General features: G+C 35.3%; 1 protein-coding gene across 2 annotated transcripts; it reads right to left on the reverse strand.

Annotated features, from left to right (window-relative positions):
• Window positions 1-390: 390 nt before the first annotated feature.
• On the reverse strand, window positions 391-14,515 carry LOC137950574 (protein trichome berefringence-like 7). Of its 2 annotated transcripts, XM_068797123.1 has the most exons (4): window positions 13,383-14,515; window positions 12,058-12,216; window positions 919-1,221; window positions 391-729 (listed from the first exon to the last, which is right to left on the reverse strand). In XM_068797123.1, the coding sequence occupies exons 1-3, from the start codon at window positions 14,192-14,194 to the stop codon at window positions 948-950; spliced, it is 1,245 nt and encodes a 414-aa protein (XP_068653224.1). In that variant the 5' UTR covers window positions 14,195-14,515; the 3' UTR covers window positions 391-729; window positions 919-947. The 2 variants fall into 2 exon arrangements, with proteins under 2 accessions (XP_068653224.1, XP_068653225.1); XM_068797124.1 differs by lacking the exons at window positions 391-729; window positions 919-1,221 and adding an exon at window positions 2,422-2,457.
• Between the last annotated feature and the right edge of the window lie 6,329 nt (window positions 14,516-20,844).

The following is a 20,844-nucleotide window of genomic DNA, read 5'->3' on the forward strand; positions in this document are numbered from 1 at the left end:
AGAGTAAGCATTGCATGCCTCTCCCCTCCCTCTGCCTTCACATTGTTGAAGAATCTTCCCTTGTTGTTGAAGTGAATAAGGGGGGAGGGAGGCCCAATCCCCTCTCTTATCTCACCCAAGGACGAGCTTCACCCTCCCCACTGTTGATTGAGGGGATGGCCCCTCTCTTGTCATAAACCCAGTTCACTAAGTTGACAAACCTGGTCTAGTCAACCTCAGTTTTGACCAATGTTTGATATAAAAAATTTAGAATTACATTTAAGATAAGAAACAGTATTCAGAGGGCAAAGAGGAGCGACCATCCTCTCCCTCTTATTCAGGGAAAATCAACCATTATCTAAGAAATTTCTTCACACTGTAATGCAGAGGCAGAAAACAAAAAAAAACTCCTTCAAAAAAGATAATTTCATTATCCGAAATTCCATATCAAGAAAATCTGTACATAAGAATTGCACAAAAATGTTAAGCAGCAAAAACAACTTTCATCACATACACCTTGATAAACGCAGTTGGAAAGAAAAGACAAAAATTGGTACCATACAAAAAGCTACAACTCAGGGACTGAATTTCGGCCCTCTTGAATACATACAAAAAGAATTTCCAAAACTGTAACTGGCGACTCAAAATTCATGCAATTTCAGAAAATAATGCTCCCGGCAGCTGCTGGTGAATAAATAAGAACACCCAGCAACTCGATGTGCCCATCAGCAGTGTTCCACAGCCTACACACTGAAGGAACAAAAAAGAATCAGGAAATGTTTAGGTCATCAGAAAACCTTCTTGATCAGGGCATTGCAAGCCTGAATAATCTGTTCTCTACAATTTCTTTTTTTATTTTCCACAACAGTATAGTTAAACCTCTAAAACAAAAGGAAATGTTAAACAGCAAAATAACTTGACAGGTTTTGAGACACTTACATTATTCATCATCTGAAAATATTTCCTTTCTATGTTAGAAGGTATGAAAACATCAGCTCATTCCAAGCATCAGGTACTCCGGGGAGGCACCAATGACTACAATCAGGTGATGGTGTATCACTCCACTCACCGACATGTGCATCACTTCGATAGGATGACATTGCAGTGACATGAAGAACAGTCACAGGAACCTTCATATATGCTATAACTTCAGAGATTATTGCAGACACCTCATTCCAGTTATTTCCCATGGGCTCTGACAAAGGATACTGAGTAACTTTGCAGGACCGCAAATCTGGATTACTGATGAAGAAATAGAAAAAATAATGTTATTGATTGCAAAAGTCTAATAACACGAGATTTCCCTAGTTTAAACAATTAAAAGAAAAAGAAAAACATTACTTTACAATCAATATTTGCAAGTCTGCACATTCACCCCATATGCTAAAAGGTAATGGTCACCCTGGGATGATAAGATGTTGCTCACTTTAATCAGTTCTCTGTTTCAAATGGTCACTGAATTACTTTTTTAGCTTCTTAGGAGTTAAAATAACCAACAAAAGAGCTGCTCAAGATAGCATATAATAATTGTCTTTTTTGTTTCCCTCTTAATGTCGTTAGGACCAGACACTAGCCCAGAAACCTGAACGAACAGGAACTGAAATCCTCTTTAACTCTTACAGGAAAACCAAACTAAATCCAAACTGAACAAAAAACCATCAGATTCATGATTACACCAAATAATTAAATTAAAATATCTGTTTATCAGTAGGAAATTAATGAATTATGAATGAAGTCCCCTTTTTCCTAATTAAGATTGTTTCCTTTGAGCTTGCATAGATTTTTTTACCCATCAACCTTGTAGACTCTGAGAGTACTCTTTCCTAATCTTCAGTTCCCATTTAAAATTAAGTTCTAGATAGATGAAGCACCTCACAGGACTTTGACTTATCTCAAATAAACTTCATTAAGAGAAGAAGATTGGTGGGAAGAAACAACTGCACTCAAACAACCAAAACCAAACAAAATATAAAACTGAAAAAAAACACAAAAAAGTAAAACAAAAACAAAAATCAAGAGGAAAGACGAATAGAATCTCCAACATCAAGGCATTGTTGGAGAAACCTATTCTTCACAAGGGAATCAACCAACAATTTGGCAGCAAGTTACAAGTTGAATAATTCTGTGAAAACAAAAGTTTAAAAAGCTTGTTGAGTTCTTTTTGCATGTATTCCAATGCATTATCAAAAAAAAAAAAACTAATTATAGTCAAAATTGACTTTAATATGAAGCAAACACCAAAAATCTGAATGGACTAAACTGAAGGAATCTAATCTTATTTGACAGTTGTCCAAAGACATACATCCAAAGATGAGATTTGAGTCAAGAATGGAAGCAGTCTTCTATAGTGAAGGGTGACCAAACCTGAGATGTAACTAATAAAAAGATATTGTCAATTGCAAAGCTGATTGAGTTGGCTGGACTCCTTCCAAATAGTACAATCCTTGTCTTCATGTTTTTTGCCTATTTGTTTGGAGTCTTGGAGAACATAAGAAAATGGAAAGCATAACAAATATGTGCTTTGGTCAGTTGACTAAACAAACAATTAGTTGACAAGAAAATCAGTATGAGAATCACAAAAGAGAATGAAATCAAAAGAGTAGTTTGCACTTCTCCACCTTGAATATTGTGATCCATCAACAGGTATGACAGACAAATAAGATGCAGATTTACATAAGGAAGAGAAAATAGAGAGTTACATGTCATTTGTGTAGAGGCACTAGAGTCGAACACGTGAATCACACCAGTAAAGTAGTTTGCACTACTCCACCTGGAATATTGTGATCCATCAACAGGAATGACAGAAAAATGAGATGCAGATTTACTTGAGGGAGAGAAAATAGCATGGTTACATGTCATTTGTGTAGAGGCACTAGAATCGATAACACGTGAATCACACCAGGAAGTATAAATAAAGTGCAGGAATACCTAACTGCACAACTCGTTGAGTTCACTTATGACTTGGCTGAATGAACTTGGAAAAGTTAGGAATTTCGCCTAGTTTCCATAATGTTTGAACTTTGCAAGAGAGAGTGGGAGAGATTAGGGTATAGAGACCCCTTTTTCCCTATTCATAACTTAAACAATGTTCAAAATTACATTAATGTCTGAACAACCCAAAAACCCTAGGAATCTACTTTTTACAGGGAAACACTTCCTTAGAAAATTAGGAAAACCTAATTAACTCAATATAACTTGTATTACTCCAACTCAAGCTGGAGTATATAGCTTTAGCTTATTATAAAATAGGTGGCATGATTCCCCTTTATAAGCATATAGAAATTCATCAACTTGGTCTTCAAAATCTGTAGGTTGTCATAGCTTTGCGACTTCTACTTATTTGTGGCTTCTGTGCCGTCTTCAGCTTTTGAGTTTGCACGTGTGGATGAATCCAAGGCTAAACTTCATTAGTACTCACACATTGATACTTCTCTGCCCTCAAACTAGGTGACAATGATTCCCAGCTTGATAATAATAGACACTTTTGATATTTCAACATTTTTCTTCTTTCATCTCACCCTAAATAATAGACCATCTCTAAGTGTTCAATTTGACAAAATAGACAAAACAAATATATTGAAGAAAAAGACTCACAATAAATAGATGGCACAACCTAAGCAAATGTAAGTGTTGAAATACAGATGGGCATTTAGGGTTTAGGGTTTAGGGTTTAGGGACTCCTATCCCCGGTCTTGGAAAATTGATGATCTCTGTTTTATCCATATTCATCCCCTGCGGTCTCTGGCTGGAGCGCAATCAAAGAAGATTCAATGCCAAATTCAGTACTCAAGATAGAGTCATTGAAACCATCTCATGCAATATTGCTACTTGGCTTCACTCTCGAAAAGCCTTCACCACTTTCTCGGGATCATCCATCAGAAATAATTGGAGGAGGCTAGCCCAACTCCACATCTCTTCGAAGCCCCCTGTCATCTGCGAATGGACCCTGCCTCCTGCTGGAGTCCTTAAGTTGAATTTTGACGGATCTTCTCTTGGTCATCCTAGCTTAGCCGGTTTCGATAGCTTGATTCGTGATTCTCTTGGGAACCAGATCGTCTCCTTCTTCGGGCCTCTGGGTATTGTTGACTCCACGACGGCTGAGTTTCAAAGTCTTCTTAATGAGCTTCATGTTTTTCGCGATCATTGCTTCGGGGCCGATCTTGATTGAGGGAGACTTTAAAGTGGTGATCAATTGGTGCGAGAATGCCTCTTCACCTTCATGGCGCCATTGGGATGCCTTTTTTGAAATTTTGGATATTGTCAATCTTTTTTATTGTTTTTGGTCTCTCATTCCTAGATCAGCGAATTCTGTGGCTGATGCTTTAGCCAAGCAAGGAACCTCCTTGCAATCTCTTGTTGTCAGGAGTTAGCTCCTTTTTGCTCTCTTAATAAAATCACATTTCATCAAAAAAAATACAGACGGGCATTTTGGTCATTTGACATTGTCATGTAGGTGTCATATTCTTCCAGCATGATAGTTTACATTTCATATACTTGTCTTTCAAATTTCATTAAATCTGATATGTACAGAGAGAGATACAGGGATTATTGAAATCATGGGCATTTCTATCCTTTTAACATGTGATGTATTTAAGAGAATCAGTCTCAATTCCCAAGACTAATCAATGCAGCCTCCACACAGCTACTTTCTTTATTCTCTCTTCTCTCATCAATTTCTCCTCTCTTCTCTCTTATTTTCTCTTAATACTGCATGTTTATCATGGTATCAGAGCAGTAACGTCCATTCATTGGGGAGTTTTCATCAAGCCTGAGTTCTATTCACAGATTTCTCAACTTAGAGGAAGGAATCCACTAGATTTTGGTACTGGTAAGGTAAATGTTCATCCTTTTCCTTTTTTCTACTGCCATAACCGTTTGATTGATGGCTATTGCTACTTATTGAGCAGCTACTATGCCTAACTGTCCATAGAGGACCTTTGCTGAAGCCTTTTTGGCTTCCTTACTATCTGCGCAGTCATTTTTCTAATTGGTGCCAAGCGTGCTGGAATGCCAGACGTTTGGTAATTTCTCCTCCAACCAGGATAAAATTACTATCTGCGCAGCCATTTTAGGGTTTGCCTCATTGTTTGTATGCCTGAGTCATCAATTCATCCTATGGTATTGTGTGTGTCTAGATGTTTGATGACTCAATTGAATAGAAATTGGCATATTGCTACGAGGTTTGAAGTTGGTCTGACCTAATTTGACATGTGGGACCCACATTACCTGATTTTAGGAAAGAGTAAAATCGTTTTATTGAGTTAGAAACTTATTTGGGGTATCTTACTAAGATCATTTGAGGCATATTGCTAAGTTAAGATGACTGAATCCAGCAAAAAGGTGCTGCCCTGAGATAATTTGAGGGGTCTGATAGTAAGGATTCAAATTCCATACAGATAATTTCCATTAAGTTAAATGGATCAAACTATGTGAACTAGCCTCTTTTAGTTCTTACTAAAAGTCAAACAAAAAGCAAAGTACATCAAGGATGATCCTCCTACCCCCATTACTGAAGAGAGGTAGAAGATAATCAAGTCCTAACTTGGTTGGTTAATAGCACGGAGCCCAGATTCAGCGATCAGATTTTGAGTTGTGGAATACCTTGTCTTCAATTTTGTCTCAAGAAAGTAATTTAGAAATTCAGCAATTACTTCAAAGACTAGGTCAATTGACCACAGATACTACTACTGCCTCTACTACTATTGAGTCGGATACCTTTACATTAGCAAGTGTCACGATGGCCAGCACAGGTATGTTAGCACTGCATGTCTCACTCTCCCTCCTTGATCATCTATTCAAGAGCCCTTACTTACATGTCAGGTATGAAGTCATTATTTAAGTCCATTAGTCTTTTAGTCCTTCTTAGTCTTATCATCAGATTATTTTGGCAGATGGCTCTACCTCCCCGATTCAAGGGGAGGGTACTATATAACCCACTTCCGACATGTCACTGAATTCAGTTCTACTTATCCCTAATCTTCTTGTTAATTTACTCTTTGTTAGGCGCATAACTAAATCTCTCAATTGTCCACTAACGTTCTCTCCTACTTGTGTGTTTTAGGACTTGTAAACAAAAAGGACGATTGGTTCAAGAAATGAGACGGGAGGACTTTATTCGTTGGATGAAATACATACTACACTAATTACAAAGGAATCACCACTCCTGTGGCACCTATGGTTGGGGCATCCATCACCAGCAAAACTCCTTAAAGTCCTTTCTATCCTTGTCTACTGACGTTTCTGTTGTTAGGAATTAGACGCCCTAATTCCAAACTAACGAAAACAATAATAATACACACGGGAGAAGGGAAAAATAAAGCACGAAAAAACACAACAAGATTTATACAAGTTCGCCTCAAGATGAGACTACGTCCTATCTTCCGCTACTGCAGTAATCCACTATAAAGATGAAATACTTTACAAGAGAAATCGCACACTTACAAGTGTTTTTCTCTAACCTCTCGGGCTGCAACTCGAGATGTTCCTCGGATTAAGATGATTAAAACCCTAATAGAGGTGCTCCTCCATTATAAAGAGAAAATTAGGGCAACCGCGATACAAGAGTAAAATTCCCAAACTGCCCTTAATGAAATAACAGTTAATATATCGTGGACCGGGCGGGGGCTCCCCGCCCCCCTTCCAACCCCCACGGCGACCTGACCGCGCAAGTCAATCCGCGACCAACTCAACGTAGGGCGTTAATTAGGCTCCACAACTTAACAATCTATATGAGGTCCATGTAGAGTCCCTAGCCCATTTGGTTTTAAGTACTTTGTGTCTTTATAGATGACTTCAGTCTAGTTACATAGATGTATCTTCTAAGAAAAGAATCAAAAGTCTTTCATGTATTTGTGAATTTCTCTAATGAAATAACAAATCAGTTTGGTACACATGTTAATGTTTTTCGTATTGATAATGAGCTTGAATTTCTTAATCAGCAGTTTGCATCTTTTGTGCTTTATGTGGAATTACACATCAAACTACAGTTAGCATCGTGTTATTTGATTAACTACATGTCTCCATCTGTTTACAAAGACGAGCGCCTATGCATATCTTAAAACCCAAGTATAAGTTATTTGATGTTACTCCTCAGGTCTTTGGGTCCACATGTTTTGTCCATTTATTCAGTGCTTCTACTGATAAGTTGTCTCCTCGGGTTGTTAGTGTGTTTTCTTAGGTTATTCACGTCATCAGAAGGGGTATGAATGTTATGATCCAAATACAAGAAAGACATGTTTCCTCCAATGTTATATTTTTGAGAACTCCCTGTACTTTGCACCTTTTATAGGATCTCAATTTTCATTTGAACCTTGTATGGATAAACCCATTCACTTTTAGCTACCTCTCCACCAATCAAGTATATAGTCAATGGTCTCATCGTCTATTACCCCACCAGTGCCTTCTGACATTCCAGCACATGAGCTCGCCTCTCAAGACCAGCCATCCTCCTCTTTTCCTACAGGTCCGCCTTCACCTGATATGAACCTTCCTATTAGCCTTCATAAAGGCAAACAATCTTATACGTCCCATCCTATTTCTCACTTTGTGTGTTGTAATTTCTTGTCCCCTTCATACAAGTCCTTTACAATGTCTTCTATTCCTAGTTCGGTGCAGGATGTTATAGCTTCACTTGAGTGGAAACATGTTATGGATGGGGTGATGGATACTTTAGTAACAAGAGGCACATGAAGTCTCTGTGATCCACCTTCTGGGACAATTGTTGTGGGGAGCTATTGGGTTTACACCATTAAATACAAGGTAGATGGAACTATTGAGAGGTCTAAAGCTAGACTGGTAGCCAAGGGTTATACGCAGACATACGGGATGGATGTGTTGTTTGAAACAAAGTAGTCATTAATTCAGTTAGATGTGAAGAATGTATTTCTATATGGTGAATTAAAAAAGGAAATGTACATAGAACAACCTTCGGGGTATGTTCCTCAAGGGGAGACAACTAAAGTATACCACTATGAACTTAAACAAAGTCGTAGAGCATGGTTTGAAAATTTTCGTAGTGTGGTGATGCAATTTGGTTTTTATAGAAGCCACTGTGATCACTCTGTGTTTGTTCTAAAGAGGAAAGCAAGTATTGTCATTTAAGTTGTATATGTTGATGACATTTATCTTATCTAGAAGTGACCCCAAAATAATTGAGAAAGTGAAAAAGTACTTGCCTACACATTTTCAAACAAAAGATCTAGGACAGTTAAATTATTTCCTATCATTGAAGTGGCTCGGAGTTGTTTCGTCTCAAACAAAATATATTGTACACATGTTGAGAGAGTACGAAATGCTAGGCACTAAGCCAGTGGAGACTCCCATGGAGGTGAATGCTGATATTCATGATTCACATAGTCCTATACTCAAGGATAAGATAAGAGTACAAATATGTAGTAGGAAAATTGATATATGCTATAGTAACTAGGCGTAATATATCCTTTATAGTGGGAGATATGAGTCAACTTATGGAGAATCCGAGAATGGTATATTTCGAAGTCGCTCTGAGAATTTGAAATGTTTGAAAGATGCTCCTAGAAAAGGGCTAATATATACTTAAAAATGCATAGGTTGATGTATTGGAATACTTTGATGCAAATTAAGAGGTCTACTACTGGTTACTATTGCTTTGTTGGAGGCAACCTAGTTAGTTGGAAAAGCAAGAAACAAAATGTAGTGGCAAAATCTAGCATCCAAGACGAATACAGGGCAATGGCTCACATAGTCAGTGAACTTATGTGACGCTAGGTTTGTCCTCGTTGAATTTGGTTTTTCTATTCCAGAATCTATGGTTATGAAGTGTGACAATCAGGTTGCCATTTTAAAGCGAATAACCCAATGTTTCATGAAAGAACAAAACACATTGAGGTAAATTGTCACTTTATTAGAGATGTTGTTATGCAAGATACAGTGATCACTCCATATGTAAAATCTTCAAAGCAACTCAAGAGTTGTGTTTACTAAACCACTTGGAAAGCAAGAACGCTTTGGATATGCAACAAGTAGAGACTCTTTTATATCTACATTGTAGCTCGAGGGGAAGTGTCAAAATACAAATACGGGTATTTTGGTCATTTGACTTTGTCATATAGGTGTCATAATCTTCCAACATGATATTTTACATTTCATATACTTTGTATGTCAAATTTCATTCAAATATGATATGTATAGAGAAAGTTATAGGAATTATTGTAATTAGGGGCATTTTTGTCCTTTTAACCCTAATTACTTAAGTGATGTATTTAAGACAATCAGTTTCGATTCCCAAGACAGGTCAACGCAGCCTCCACACTTCTGTTTTCTCTATTCTCTCTTCTCTCTTACTCTCTCTGAATACTGCATGTTTATCAATAAGACATATGGGTGACACAAATTTTAGAAAAAATTCTAAACCAACACATTGTACAATTTCAAGCATAAAATAGTAATAACAATCACTAAGTAGAAACACCAGTCACTTAAAGAGGGCAGTGAAAAACCCACTAAAGGCAATAAGAAGTTACCCAAACACAACATCACCCATATATAACAAAATAAGAAGACAAACCCAAGGAATTCAAATTAAGGTAGACACTCAATTCCCAAAAGTAGAGGAAAAAGTTTCCCTGACAGAATTTGGTCCGTAGAAAATAACTAAAAGTTTGAAAAGAAATAAAGAGTTCCAACACAACCTATAAGGAATTGATCTTATCAAATAAAAGAAAGTCCACTTCACAATTTCAAGATGGCATGAGAGGTAGAGAGAAGAGAGTATGCACACAATACAAAAAACTTGGGGAGATAATCAATATTGATATAAGTGCATGAAACAAGATTTATCCAAAGTGTGTAATGATATGAGACATCAAAGTAGAACTACCACAATAATAACATCAAAACTGATATTTTTTACCATGAAATTTGATCCAAAGTGCATGATAAAGACATCAACAACAAGACCACCAAAATTAACCAAAATAAAAACTGACTACAAAATTGACCACAAAATCGACCATAAAATGGACCATTACATTGACCATGAAAATTAACCAGAAAACCCACAAAACCAACAGACAAGAACATTGTGACAGAAAAAAGGTGGTCAGGATCTTTTCCCAAAATCTGACCATGGAAATAGAAAAGCGATGGAGAAGAGACAAAAGTAGAGATCTTCATCCGAAAAGAGTTAGACCTACTCTAATAACAATGTAAAGTCAAAAATAGAAAGTAATAATCACTTTTCAAAAACAAAAGTAATAAAGTGATAGAACAATTTGAAGAAACAAAATGATAGAAAGAAAAGGAGAGAAACACTTCTTTTCTTTCCAGAGAGGATGCTAAATTAGGGGAAATTTTCATCTACCCTCCTTCATTAGAAAACCTAACAGGTTACCAAATGTCAAAGTACCACACCAAATAGAAGACAATAAACCCTTTCTCAGTCATATGACAATTTCACCCTACATACATAATTCAGCAATTATAATCATAATAATAAATCAGTGGAGCAAGTGTTTTGAGTAGTAACACATAGCAGAAAATGCTAGTTGGAGATATTGGAGGTTTTAATATTGGAAACTTGTGTTGCTGTTAGAAGTCTTACTTTATTTATGACAATTTTATGTGAAGTTTCTTAGTAAATAAGAGTTAGAAAGTTTACTGTTAGTAGGTTTTGTATAGTAAGGTAATTTCAAAGTTAAAATCTTACTTTTGCAAGACAGTGAGCTTTAGGACTTCCAAATAGTTAATTTTTCTCGAGTGTTTCTGCATTCCCTTTTGAGCTCAAACTTCATTACTGAAGTGCCTATAAAACAGATTGACTGGTGGTTCTGATCCGTTCAAATAACACCTAAAAGCTTCTAGTAATCTAGCTTTGAAAGTGCCCTGTAACAAACATCTGTTAATTTTAACTAGTAAAAAGAAATAATTACCCTTGAAAACTTTTAAATCGTATAAGTGTTAGGTAGGACCAATATCCCAGGTCATGCAGGCTAGGGGGCAGGAACCTTCCCTAATGCTGCTCAGCAAGAGGAGTTCCCCTTCCATCTGCACAGACAGGCAGGGGAAGTTCCCCTGCCTTCATCAGCAGTAAGGAAGCCTGACTCTGTTGAAGCATGTGATGGGGGCCTCCCTCTGCTTGCCTGGCAGGCAGAGGGGGAACTCCTCCCTTCCAAGCAGCATCATGAGAAGTCCCACTGGCGCTTTAACTTTTAACAATTTTTCTAATTTAGCAAGAGTAATCATCGTTTTGTTAGTTTAAATTAAAAGAAATAAGCTAAACGAGTACAAGTGATTCCAATCATATTATAAGGGAATGTAGGCATCAATTTAAACATTAGGGATATGCAGGTATTTTGTCCCTTTTTAGGGATGTAAAGGCAATTAAACCAACTTTTAAATATGTTACTTATACACCATTGTACCAATTCAACGAGTGGATGAAGAGGTTAGGCAGGGTTTAGCCAGAACTGGCCAACCCACAGCTTTTTGGCCTCTCCATTTTCTACAACATTGATTATGCTTCATCCTAAAATACAACTCAAGGAAAAATAAAAGTAAGATGTGCTGTGTCTTACCTTGTTTTTTTTTTTTATGACTTTGATGTTAAACAGTAATTTTATGTATGCATGGACTCTTTGACCTGGACCCATGAATTATCAATTTTTTTAAAATGGGACTCTCATACATTTACAATATACATAAGGGTACAGATTTGCACTCCTGTATAAAACATGGAACAACAAGAATACCCTCATTTAGGTGTATCTTTCAATAATTATTATTTCCGATTAGTGGCTACTGGTATCATGCTGACAGCGGCCAATGTTGTTTTATCCCATGTGGATATCTCTTTGGAGCTTTAAAACCAAAATTTTCATTTCTGATTTATACATATTTATATATATACAAGAGAAACATTTTACTTTGTAACAAGGTTGATGTTTTTCTTATTTTCAATATAATATCTCTAACATTTCTGAGAACACGTGATAGATATCAAGAACCTACTCGCTTTAAATCCACAAGTTTTTTGGTTTTAGAAAATAAATTTTAGAATAAAAATTCTTAATCAGCAATCATATGAAACTGTGGTGTAAATACCTCCAGTGAGAAGGTTCAAATGTCCGAAAGAAGACATGTGTTCTATTGGTGTTGACCATTGTCTCAACCCATGATGCCCAAGTACTTAAAGCAATTCTCAGTCCAGTGGCAATTGGCATTCCTAGCCTCAGTGTTCCATTAACCTGGAAATATAACCCCCTGTGAAGAACATTTTAGAAGCATTTTCTACAAATCATTACATGAGGACAGTGAATGCTGAAGCGAATAAAGAAGCAAAAAGCCATCAATAGTCAAGCTCTTGGCAAGCATGATGATTAATTATTTAAGTTCACAACACATGTCAAATTTAGAATTTGGATACAAACCAAGGAAAGTGAGATTCCACATTAGCAATTGTTTTGCTATAACGGATTTGTAGCCTTTCAAAAAGCTAAATGATTCTCTAAATGGCTCTAGCTACACATTTTTAAGCTTTTTCATTAGATGATGCAGCAGAAAGTTCATGTTTTTAAGTAAGATGTGGCTAATGTCTAAAGAGACAAGGATTTTTCTGTTCAATTTCTTTATTTTTTAATTAATTCCAATGGAAAATTCTTACTATTGATAGTTCTCTAAAAGGCAACATGAAAATGAAAACACAGAACATGAAAAGTTAAACATCACTATATTACATACACTCTCATGTTCATTTACCAACAGATGATCTATACTCTGTCATGTCCAATTGATAATAGGAAAGAAATTAATTCATGATAAACACTATTGTGTAGCATCTCCAATTTAAGCTTTTAAGAAATAGATCAAATAGATGTAATCATGTAAGAAGGTGGAAAAACCTGTTTGGCCTAGTCCTACTTTGATCTTTGTGCTTGTATCAGACTGTTCCTCTTATTGTTCTCTTTATTTTCTCTACTAATAGTTTCAACATAGTCATTTTACTACAGCATGGATTTTAAGCTAATTGGAGGCTGTACAAAGTCTGATGGAGCCTGAATAATGAGGATATATGAATCGAAGCAGTGCCGTAGAAGAACAAAATAAAACAAAGCATCCTAAACAAGCTCATACAGGGCAGAAAACCAACAAGGGATGAAGCTTATAAAATATAATGGAATGCAAAAGAGGGTAACATCAAGACTGATACTTCAAACTCGGTGCATCTAAAGCAGGTCAAAAGGATCATGTCCAAAATATGATTTCAAATTCTGGCACTTAGAATCACATTCCTACAACTATTAGGTAATAAACGGCTGTTGCAAAATTTGACTTAGGGGTTCAGAAACACTTATTTCAAGTGATACAAGAAAGAGCAGTAATTTACAGGGGAAGTCCTATACATTTGTCACTGAAAAGAGGGAACTTACGCATTGAAAAGTTTGCCCGGATTCCACCACTGCCCGGAATTGAAGATAAGGATATCTGAATCAATCCACCTCCTATTTATACTATCCAAAACATCTAACTTGAGGACAGAACGAACTCGCCTTGGTCCATGTTTCGGGGACCTCCCCTCCTGCACCAAAAACACCGATCGGAAAAATTCGATGGTAAGGTTGAACGAGCTGAACCGAATACCCAGAAACCTAATTTGCTTTGTGATCTTATTGTGATTGACTTCGTAAACAGTTCTCTTATCCTCCACCCCAGTCATAAGCAAACAAATCAAAGACTCCCACTGAGTCCTGCTCATTGAATCACCAACAAACACGACCCTTTTCCCACGAAGCCGTTCCAGAATTTCTCGAGCATTGAACCTCGGGATTTCGCAATGGCTAGGCTTCCACCTCCATTTCTGGTAATCATTATCTTCCCGCCCATTGCGCAAGCAATTGAATCCCCGTTCGGCGAAGGGACATTCAGTACTGTTGTATAAAGGATAAGTGTCATCTCGAACCCACTGACCGTCCAAAATGTCGCACTGTCCCACGGCACCCACGAAGTCAGAAACTCCATATCGGTGACCGGCTGAATCACCGAAGTTCGGGAAGACGTAGATATATCCGCATCCCAGAACCATCAGGACTGAAATCACAACCCAAACGATGACAATAACATTGAAATAGCGGGAGATCCAGCTCTTCCGAGGGAGCAGAACCCTTGGGCTGTTAAGAGACGGATTTCTCCGGCAAAAATGGCCGGAATGGCTTCGACTAAAACTGTTCACCATCTCAACCATCGACGCCGAGGAGGGACATCACAACCAAGGCCGACGTCATTACCCAGATCTGCCTCAACCTCCCACTCCCATCAGTCGATTAATCTACGAATAGCTTCTATTAGAATCCACTATTCGGGGGGGAAAAAAAGACTTTCAGCGAATGGGAGCTTGAAGAATAGATCAATTTCTACACTGAGCAAAATGAGATAGCTCAACTGAATGTGAAATTAAAAGAGAGAGGACAAAGAAGTAAAAGAGTGCAGAAGCTCGGGAAGGATCTTCTTTCCGAAAGAAGCAGCTGATGGAGAGCCATTTCGCGTGGCAGCAGGTAGGCAGTCGAATCAGGCCGATGACGGGAGGGGTACTTGGGGAATTTCATTGCCATGTCTGTATTTTGTTAATAGGTTTTATAGCGACTTGCAGGGAGATCTCAGTTTCTGAGAGTAAAAGTCAAGGGGGGGTTTCATTTCGAAGTTCTAAGTGGAAAATTCAGGGGTTCTTTTACCTCTTTCTTGTCCATTTTTTTCCTCCATGAGAAAGGACTAATGACAAATAAATCCTGTCTTTGCCATGGAAAAGTATTGTTAGCAGATCTTTTGCTGTTGTGGTGTTATAATCAGGCTGAAATCAAGCTTTTTGTTTGAGGAAGACAACGAAAAAATGCATGATATGCAAAACAGTATAGAAGCTTAACGTCATAGAATTATGGCTCACAGTCACAGATGATAATACGAGTACAAGGCGTATTATTATGGAATCATGAACTTTGTGTAATCCCAGCAAAAAGCTTTGTACTTCTTCAGCCGTCGGAGGCATGGAAATTTTTCTTTCCTCTTCATCGCCGGCAAAGTTTTGGGAGCCGTAGATCATAAAAATTTATCGTTGACAATCTCTCTGCTGGGGATGCATCTATTTCAATATTTTTTTTTCTAAAAAATAATATTATATGTAAATTATTTTTAAAAATTAAAAAGTAAAAAAAAAAATTGATTTTTTTTTAAATTTGGTAACAAGTCACTAAAGTAGTTTTATTTTGTGCTCCATAAAAATGTAAAAAATGGAATTTGATTAGGACTGAACTAAACTGATATTTTTATCTGCCCTTTGTTGGACTCTAATCATAGCTCCTTAAAATGGAAATAAAAAACTAAATTTGGTGATGAAATTTCATTGATTTGTGTAAACTCATAGAAATCAGTAAGTTTATAGGCATGTGTGCATTAATCACTATAAAAAAATGGTAAATTGTACTAATATTTCATGTTATACATACTTTTATATATCTTCCAAACTTATATAATTTGAGTTAGAAGTCGATTACATAAGTTATCATAACGTTTGTTACATAGAAAGGAAGTGTTATTAAGTATAAGGCTCATAATTTTCCAAAGAGACAACCGTGTTGTTCCCTTGACCAAATGGTAATCACAAATGGGTATAATTAGAAGCTCTCATTAGCAAACTGCAATAGAAAAAAAAAAGTGAAATGAATTTAGTACCTTCATTTAAATATGTCCTTTATTTTTAAAACAAACTTTAAAAATCCTATGTCAATTGAAAGAGCGATGACCTAATTTTAACCTCCGGCAGTGCCTAACAAAAATGAACGAAAAAGATAGGAGTAAATAACTACACATATCTGATATTAAAATAATGATATTGATGTTTGAAGAATAAATTTTCTTCATTTTTTTCTCATAGTCCATAAAGTATGAACTCCTTTCAGTAGTATTAATTCCAAAACCACCATATCTGATATACATAGTCATGAAAAATCCCAAAAATAGCAGTAAGTGAGTAACCATCGTCAAAGGCTTAAGCCCCAGTTTTTAATAGGCTGACACACAATAGTCTCACTTGTTGACATATCATCTAATTAAGTGGTAGTTTTATAAGTGTTTATGTTATGTGACATTTCTCAAAAAACTCTTTTACATTGAATAATTTATACATTCATATGATTCTACAGAGTTAATCATTTAATTGTGATCATTAGGAAGCAGGTTGATACTAGCAAAAATAGGGCAATTTATCGATACTTTTTTTTATGTTAAATGATTGTACATGAAGTGTTAGAAGATGTCATATCATCATACAATATTGTGTGAATATACTTTATAAGACAATGACCACTTGATTGGATAGTTGAGCATTGAGTCTATGATCTCAATCACATTCTTATCTTACTTCTCATATCTTAAGATTTGACTCAACATTTTTGTGAAATGTGCAATTCTTTTAAAGTGGAAACCATCACATAGATAGATTATATAATACATTTAATCATTTTGGAGAATTCATGCATTGTATAGAGTTAGAAGGTTTTTTATTTCAAGAGAATTTCATCCCAAGGGCAAAGTGCAAAACCGTAATTTTGAGAAAGCAATAAAGTTGGAAAATTATTGACTATATTCAAAAATATAGATACTCTAATTCTCATAAGTAGTTTTATAAGGAACAATTTTAAAAATAAATTTATGAATTATTTTTTTTAAATAATTTTTAGTCTAAAACTTTGAGAAAATTGGTTCTAATGGAACCCACTTGTTGGGTGTCAGATTTGGAATCAAACTCAGTTGTTAGACATGTCTCATCTAACTAACATCTAAGTTTGAGTGAGAAGTGGAGATAGATGAAGAATTCTAGAAGTGAGAAAATGAGGACTCCTGGAAGTAGAGATTTTTAGGTCTGACAAGGATAAACTCATAATTTTTTTTTTGAAATCAACCAAAGTTCCTCAACACATAAATAATACGGTAATTTAATGCAAAATCAAATCAATCACAATTAACATGATTTATAGTGGTTCACAACTTAAACTTAGGTTGTTACATTCTCAAAGTGCTTATACCTCATAGCTTAATCCACTATAAATCAATCAAACAACATCTATAATTCCTACACTTGGGACTTACAAACAACAACTAGGAACACTAGCTCAAACTCACAAAGGGATTTTCTGCTTCCAATCAGCTCATACAAAGAAATTGATTAGAATTACAACGCAAATGATACTTACTTTACAAGTCTATCTCAAATTTGTATCCGGAGTAGGTTGATATTACAATACTAGGATAAAGAATGAAATACACCCAATTCTAGGTGATTATACCAGTGCAATAACAGTTCAATTGTAATATGATTTTAAAGATTGTGACCAAATATATGCTACTAAGACTGTTTTCAAATGGAAATCAATCAAATAATGCACCAAAGGTGGCAAGTTGAATAAGAATAAATTGAAAATGTCTAGACATACATCCAACAATCATAACTAAGTATAATATGAAGATTTAATAATCAATAGCACTAAAATACTCGATTTAAATGAGAAAAAAACAAATCAAACCTCCTTTTTTAAAGCTTGGGAAGTACAATTCAATTCAAGTTGAGTGGTAGAGGTTGAAGATACATTAATTGACTGTAGCAATACATTGGAATATTGCTTGGGGTGAAAATCATTTCAATAGAAGTTCCTCCAACATTAAAAAAATGAGTGGTTTTATATAAAAAATGATATTTTATCATCTAAATAAAACTGATAAAAAATTATAAACAATTATAAAAAAAAGTTATAAAAATGTTCATTTTAAGTTGTTGATTACAAAGATAAACATTTATAAATTTTGGAGACTTAAAAAGTCTGGATTGAAAGCTGCAAGATGGAGAATTGGAAATTTTGACCGCTTATAGTTGACTACTAGGTCAATAGTAGTTGTTTGTAGTTTGCTTATAGTTTAAATTGAACTCAGGGATTCAACTACAGGTTTCGAAGTTGAATGTTACTACTTTTCCTAGTGGATGTGCATTTGGTTGAATGCATAAAGGTCAATTATTTGAGAAATTGTAGAACTTACTATTTCACTGGTAGTTGACTGCTAACAGATATGTAGTCGGCTACTTGACATTTTTCTTCATCAAGGTAGTCAATTGCTCCTTTCTGGTGAACTGTTGAAAATTAAAAATAATATCCAATTTATTTTAGTTTACTACTTGCTAGTGTGTAGTTGGCTGCTTAACAATTATATCCATATGGGTAGTGACTACATGTTAGTGAGTAGTCAACTTCTTGGTTGAAGCTTTCTTTCCTAGCACTAAGTCCAAGTGTTGAACCATTCAATTGCTACTTATGTAGTTGACTTCTTGGCCTCTCTAATATCTAAAATTTTATCAGTTCTACAAAAAAGTGAACTCATATGTCATGATTAATTTCTTTATTTTATTATTATCAAAATTTTGGATTAATTAGGATTTTGAGACAACCACACGTCAAAGATAGACGAGGAATCCTCTTTAAAATGTGATAGTAGATGGGATCATGCCGCTCCCAGATAGAGAGAAGCACTTGTTATCAAGGAGAGGGACTTCAAGAAAAGGAGGAGGAATTTCACCAAAGAGGTAAGTGACTTTTAATTTTGTAATTGAAAAATTTTAATTGATTGTAAAGATTCATAAATACTATTAGGATAATAGTAGAGATCATAGCTAAGATTTTATTTTTATTTTTTACTTTCAAATTTTGGTGGGAGCAAGAATGTTTTTATTGGAAATATTTTTATGTATTGATTTGGGTGTTTGATTAAAATACCTATGCATGAAATGAATTTTTCCCCTAAATTTTCAACTAGAATCATAAGTTTTTTTAGAGAACTTTTGCTAACAAAAGTAGATTGGAAGTGAGCAATTGTTGGCTTTGGTAGAGCACAAAGGGCCACAATTTGGCCAAGGACTCAGGCCTCCGCCATGTAGGAAGGTTCATAGATAGGCAACTATGGTCGTGGTTGCAATGCTTAAGCAACTTTGTATGAGGTCTAGCCAAGGCCTATAGATTGAAGCACGTCAAGTTTTTGCATTTAGTTAATGAGGAGATTCAATATGTGGTTGTGGTTGAGGTGAGGGAAGATCATGAGGACTCTTCACCACATATTGGCAACCTCTCCCATGATAGTTGGGCAAGATTTGACAAGCAAAGGAAACCCTAATTAGGGTTTGCCAATTGCATCCGGAGGCTAGAGGTCTACCTCTAAACAATCAAGATAAAAATTTCAAATTGACCAATTCAATTAGGTTCATATTGATTTAATCTTGTAAGCAATTAAGTCCTAAAAATGGTTGTTTCCAACCCTTTACTTCAACCTTGGGCAAAATCTTTTAATCAATTTATTTTAAATTAATTAATCATAAATAAATTACTATCCAAAAATCATGTGCACATAAAAAGTGCATTAAAGTACATACAATTAGGTTTTAAGCTTACCACAATAAGTTAGTTAAGGCTAAAAGAAGGCATTTTGTTTCTTAATTACATGTTTGTGGCTCCTTTTAAAGTTTGTGTAAAATACATTGTCAGCTTGAAGCATCTTTTAGACATTTCTATCATATTGAAGGTATAACAAAATTTTCTAGTACATAATTATTTAGGGATTATTTATTATCATAGGAAAACAAAATAACAAAAAAAAAATCATGTTCTCTTGACCAATTTTCAATCCAAAATTTTTGAAAAATAAGTTTCATCATTTTTTACATTTTTGCCATTATAGTTAACTGGAAAAATAGTTACATTGTTTGCACAACAAAACAAAAAGCTTTTTTTTTTTGTGAATGATTGTATTAAATTGAAATATTTAATTACATTATAACCCTAGTTATGTATTATCTTATTTTTTAAAGAAAATTACCTCATTAACAATTTGATACAAAGAGAGAGGAGATAGTGGAGATATTATCGACCCTTTAGGAGAGATATAGTTGGATGAGTTACATAGTCACAAAAATAGGAAATGTGTTAGGTCCAATGAAGAATAAACTTAGAGGAGGAGGGGGAGAGGGAGCAAATAGGTTTGTTAATTTTGTTGCGATTTCTCGATTCCATTTTTAATTCCTTTCATTTAGCCCTTAAATGTGCTTACACTTTGATTTAATTACATAATGTAAATATTAAAATTAGAGTTCAAGTATGACTATACATACATCACGTGATGAATACATAATGATTTATAGTAGGTCACATTCTTCTTAGTGTATTTCTACTCCACTCTCAAGGTATTATCATTTCAAGATCTAATTCACATATGATGGTTGTCAAACGACTCTTACAATACATTGCTCGTTAGGCCAATTATAATACTACCTACACAACTAACCATGACAACCAATTTATATCCAACCTATGGCCACAAAGAGATTTTCCAATAACTAACTAACTAGTCATACCTAGACCCTCTAGCAACACAGTAGGCACACCAGCCTAGATTCACATGAGGATTTTTAGCATTGCCTGCCTATACAAATATATATAACTCACAACAACAAACAAGACTTGACAACCTTTCCTCTCCAACCATGCAAACCCCTCTTCGACCATGTGAAGATTGTCTTGCTTTGCTACATCTTAACCCAACAATGAAATAGATGCTCACTTACAATTAAACCCAAATATAGAAGATTCAATAAGATTAGAGAGAGAATAGATGTTAAGAGAAGAATTAAGAAAAGAGACTGAAAGTTGGAGAATTCAATTGAATTGATTGGCAGGTGAGAGCGGCTCATGGCAAATTGAAGTTTTTCCTATTTATCAATAACAAAAAGACAACAAAAAATACCTTGTACCCTAATTCTCAAATATAATCAATGACCTAATTATCCTCATTACCAAATTCTCTAGC

Source organism: Aristolochia californica, unplaced genomic scaffold (genome assembly GCF_029961685.1).
Source record: "Aristolochia californica isolate CCGP_79_NKW_82.1479 unplaced genomic scaffold, dmAriCali1.0.hap1 SCAF_14, whole genome shotgun sequence".
Classification (NCBI taxonomy): Eukaryota; Viridiplantae; Streptophyta; class Magnoliopsida; order Piperales; family Aristolochiaceae; genus Aristolochia; species Aristolochia californica.

Coding starts and splice junctions, on each gene's coding strand:
- LOC137950574 (XM_068797123.1), bottom strand. CDS start 14,194: ATGGTTGAGATGGTGAACAGTTTTAGTCGAAGCCATTCCGGCCATTTT. Junction 12,217..13,382: donor CCGGGCAAACTTTTCAATGC/GTAAGTTCCCTC, acceptor TGTTCTTCACAG/GGGGTTATATTTCCAGGTTA. Junction 1,222..12,057: donor TTTGAACCTTCTCACTGGAG/GTATTTACACCA, acceptor TTTCTTCATCAG/TAATCCAGATTTGCGGTCCT.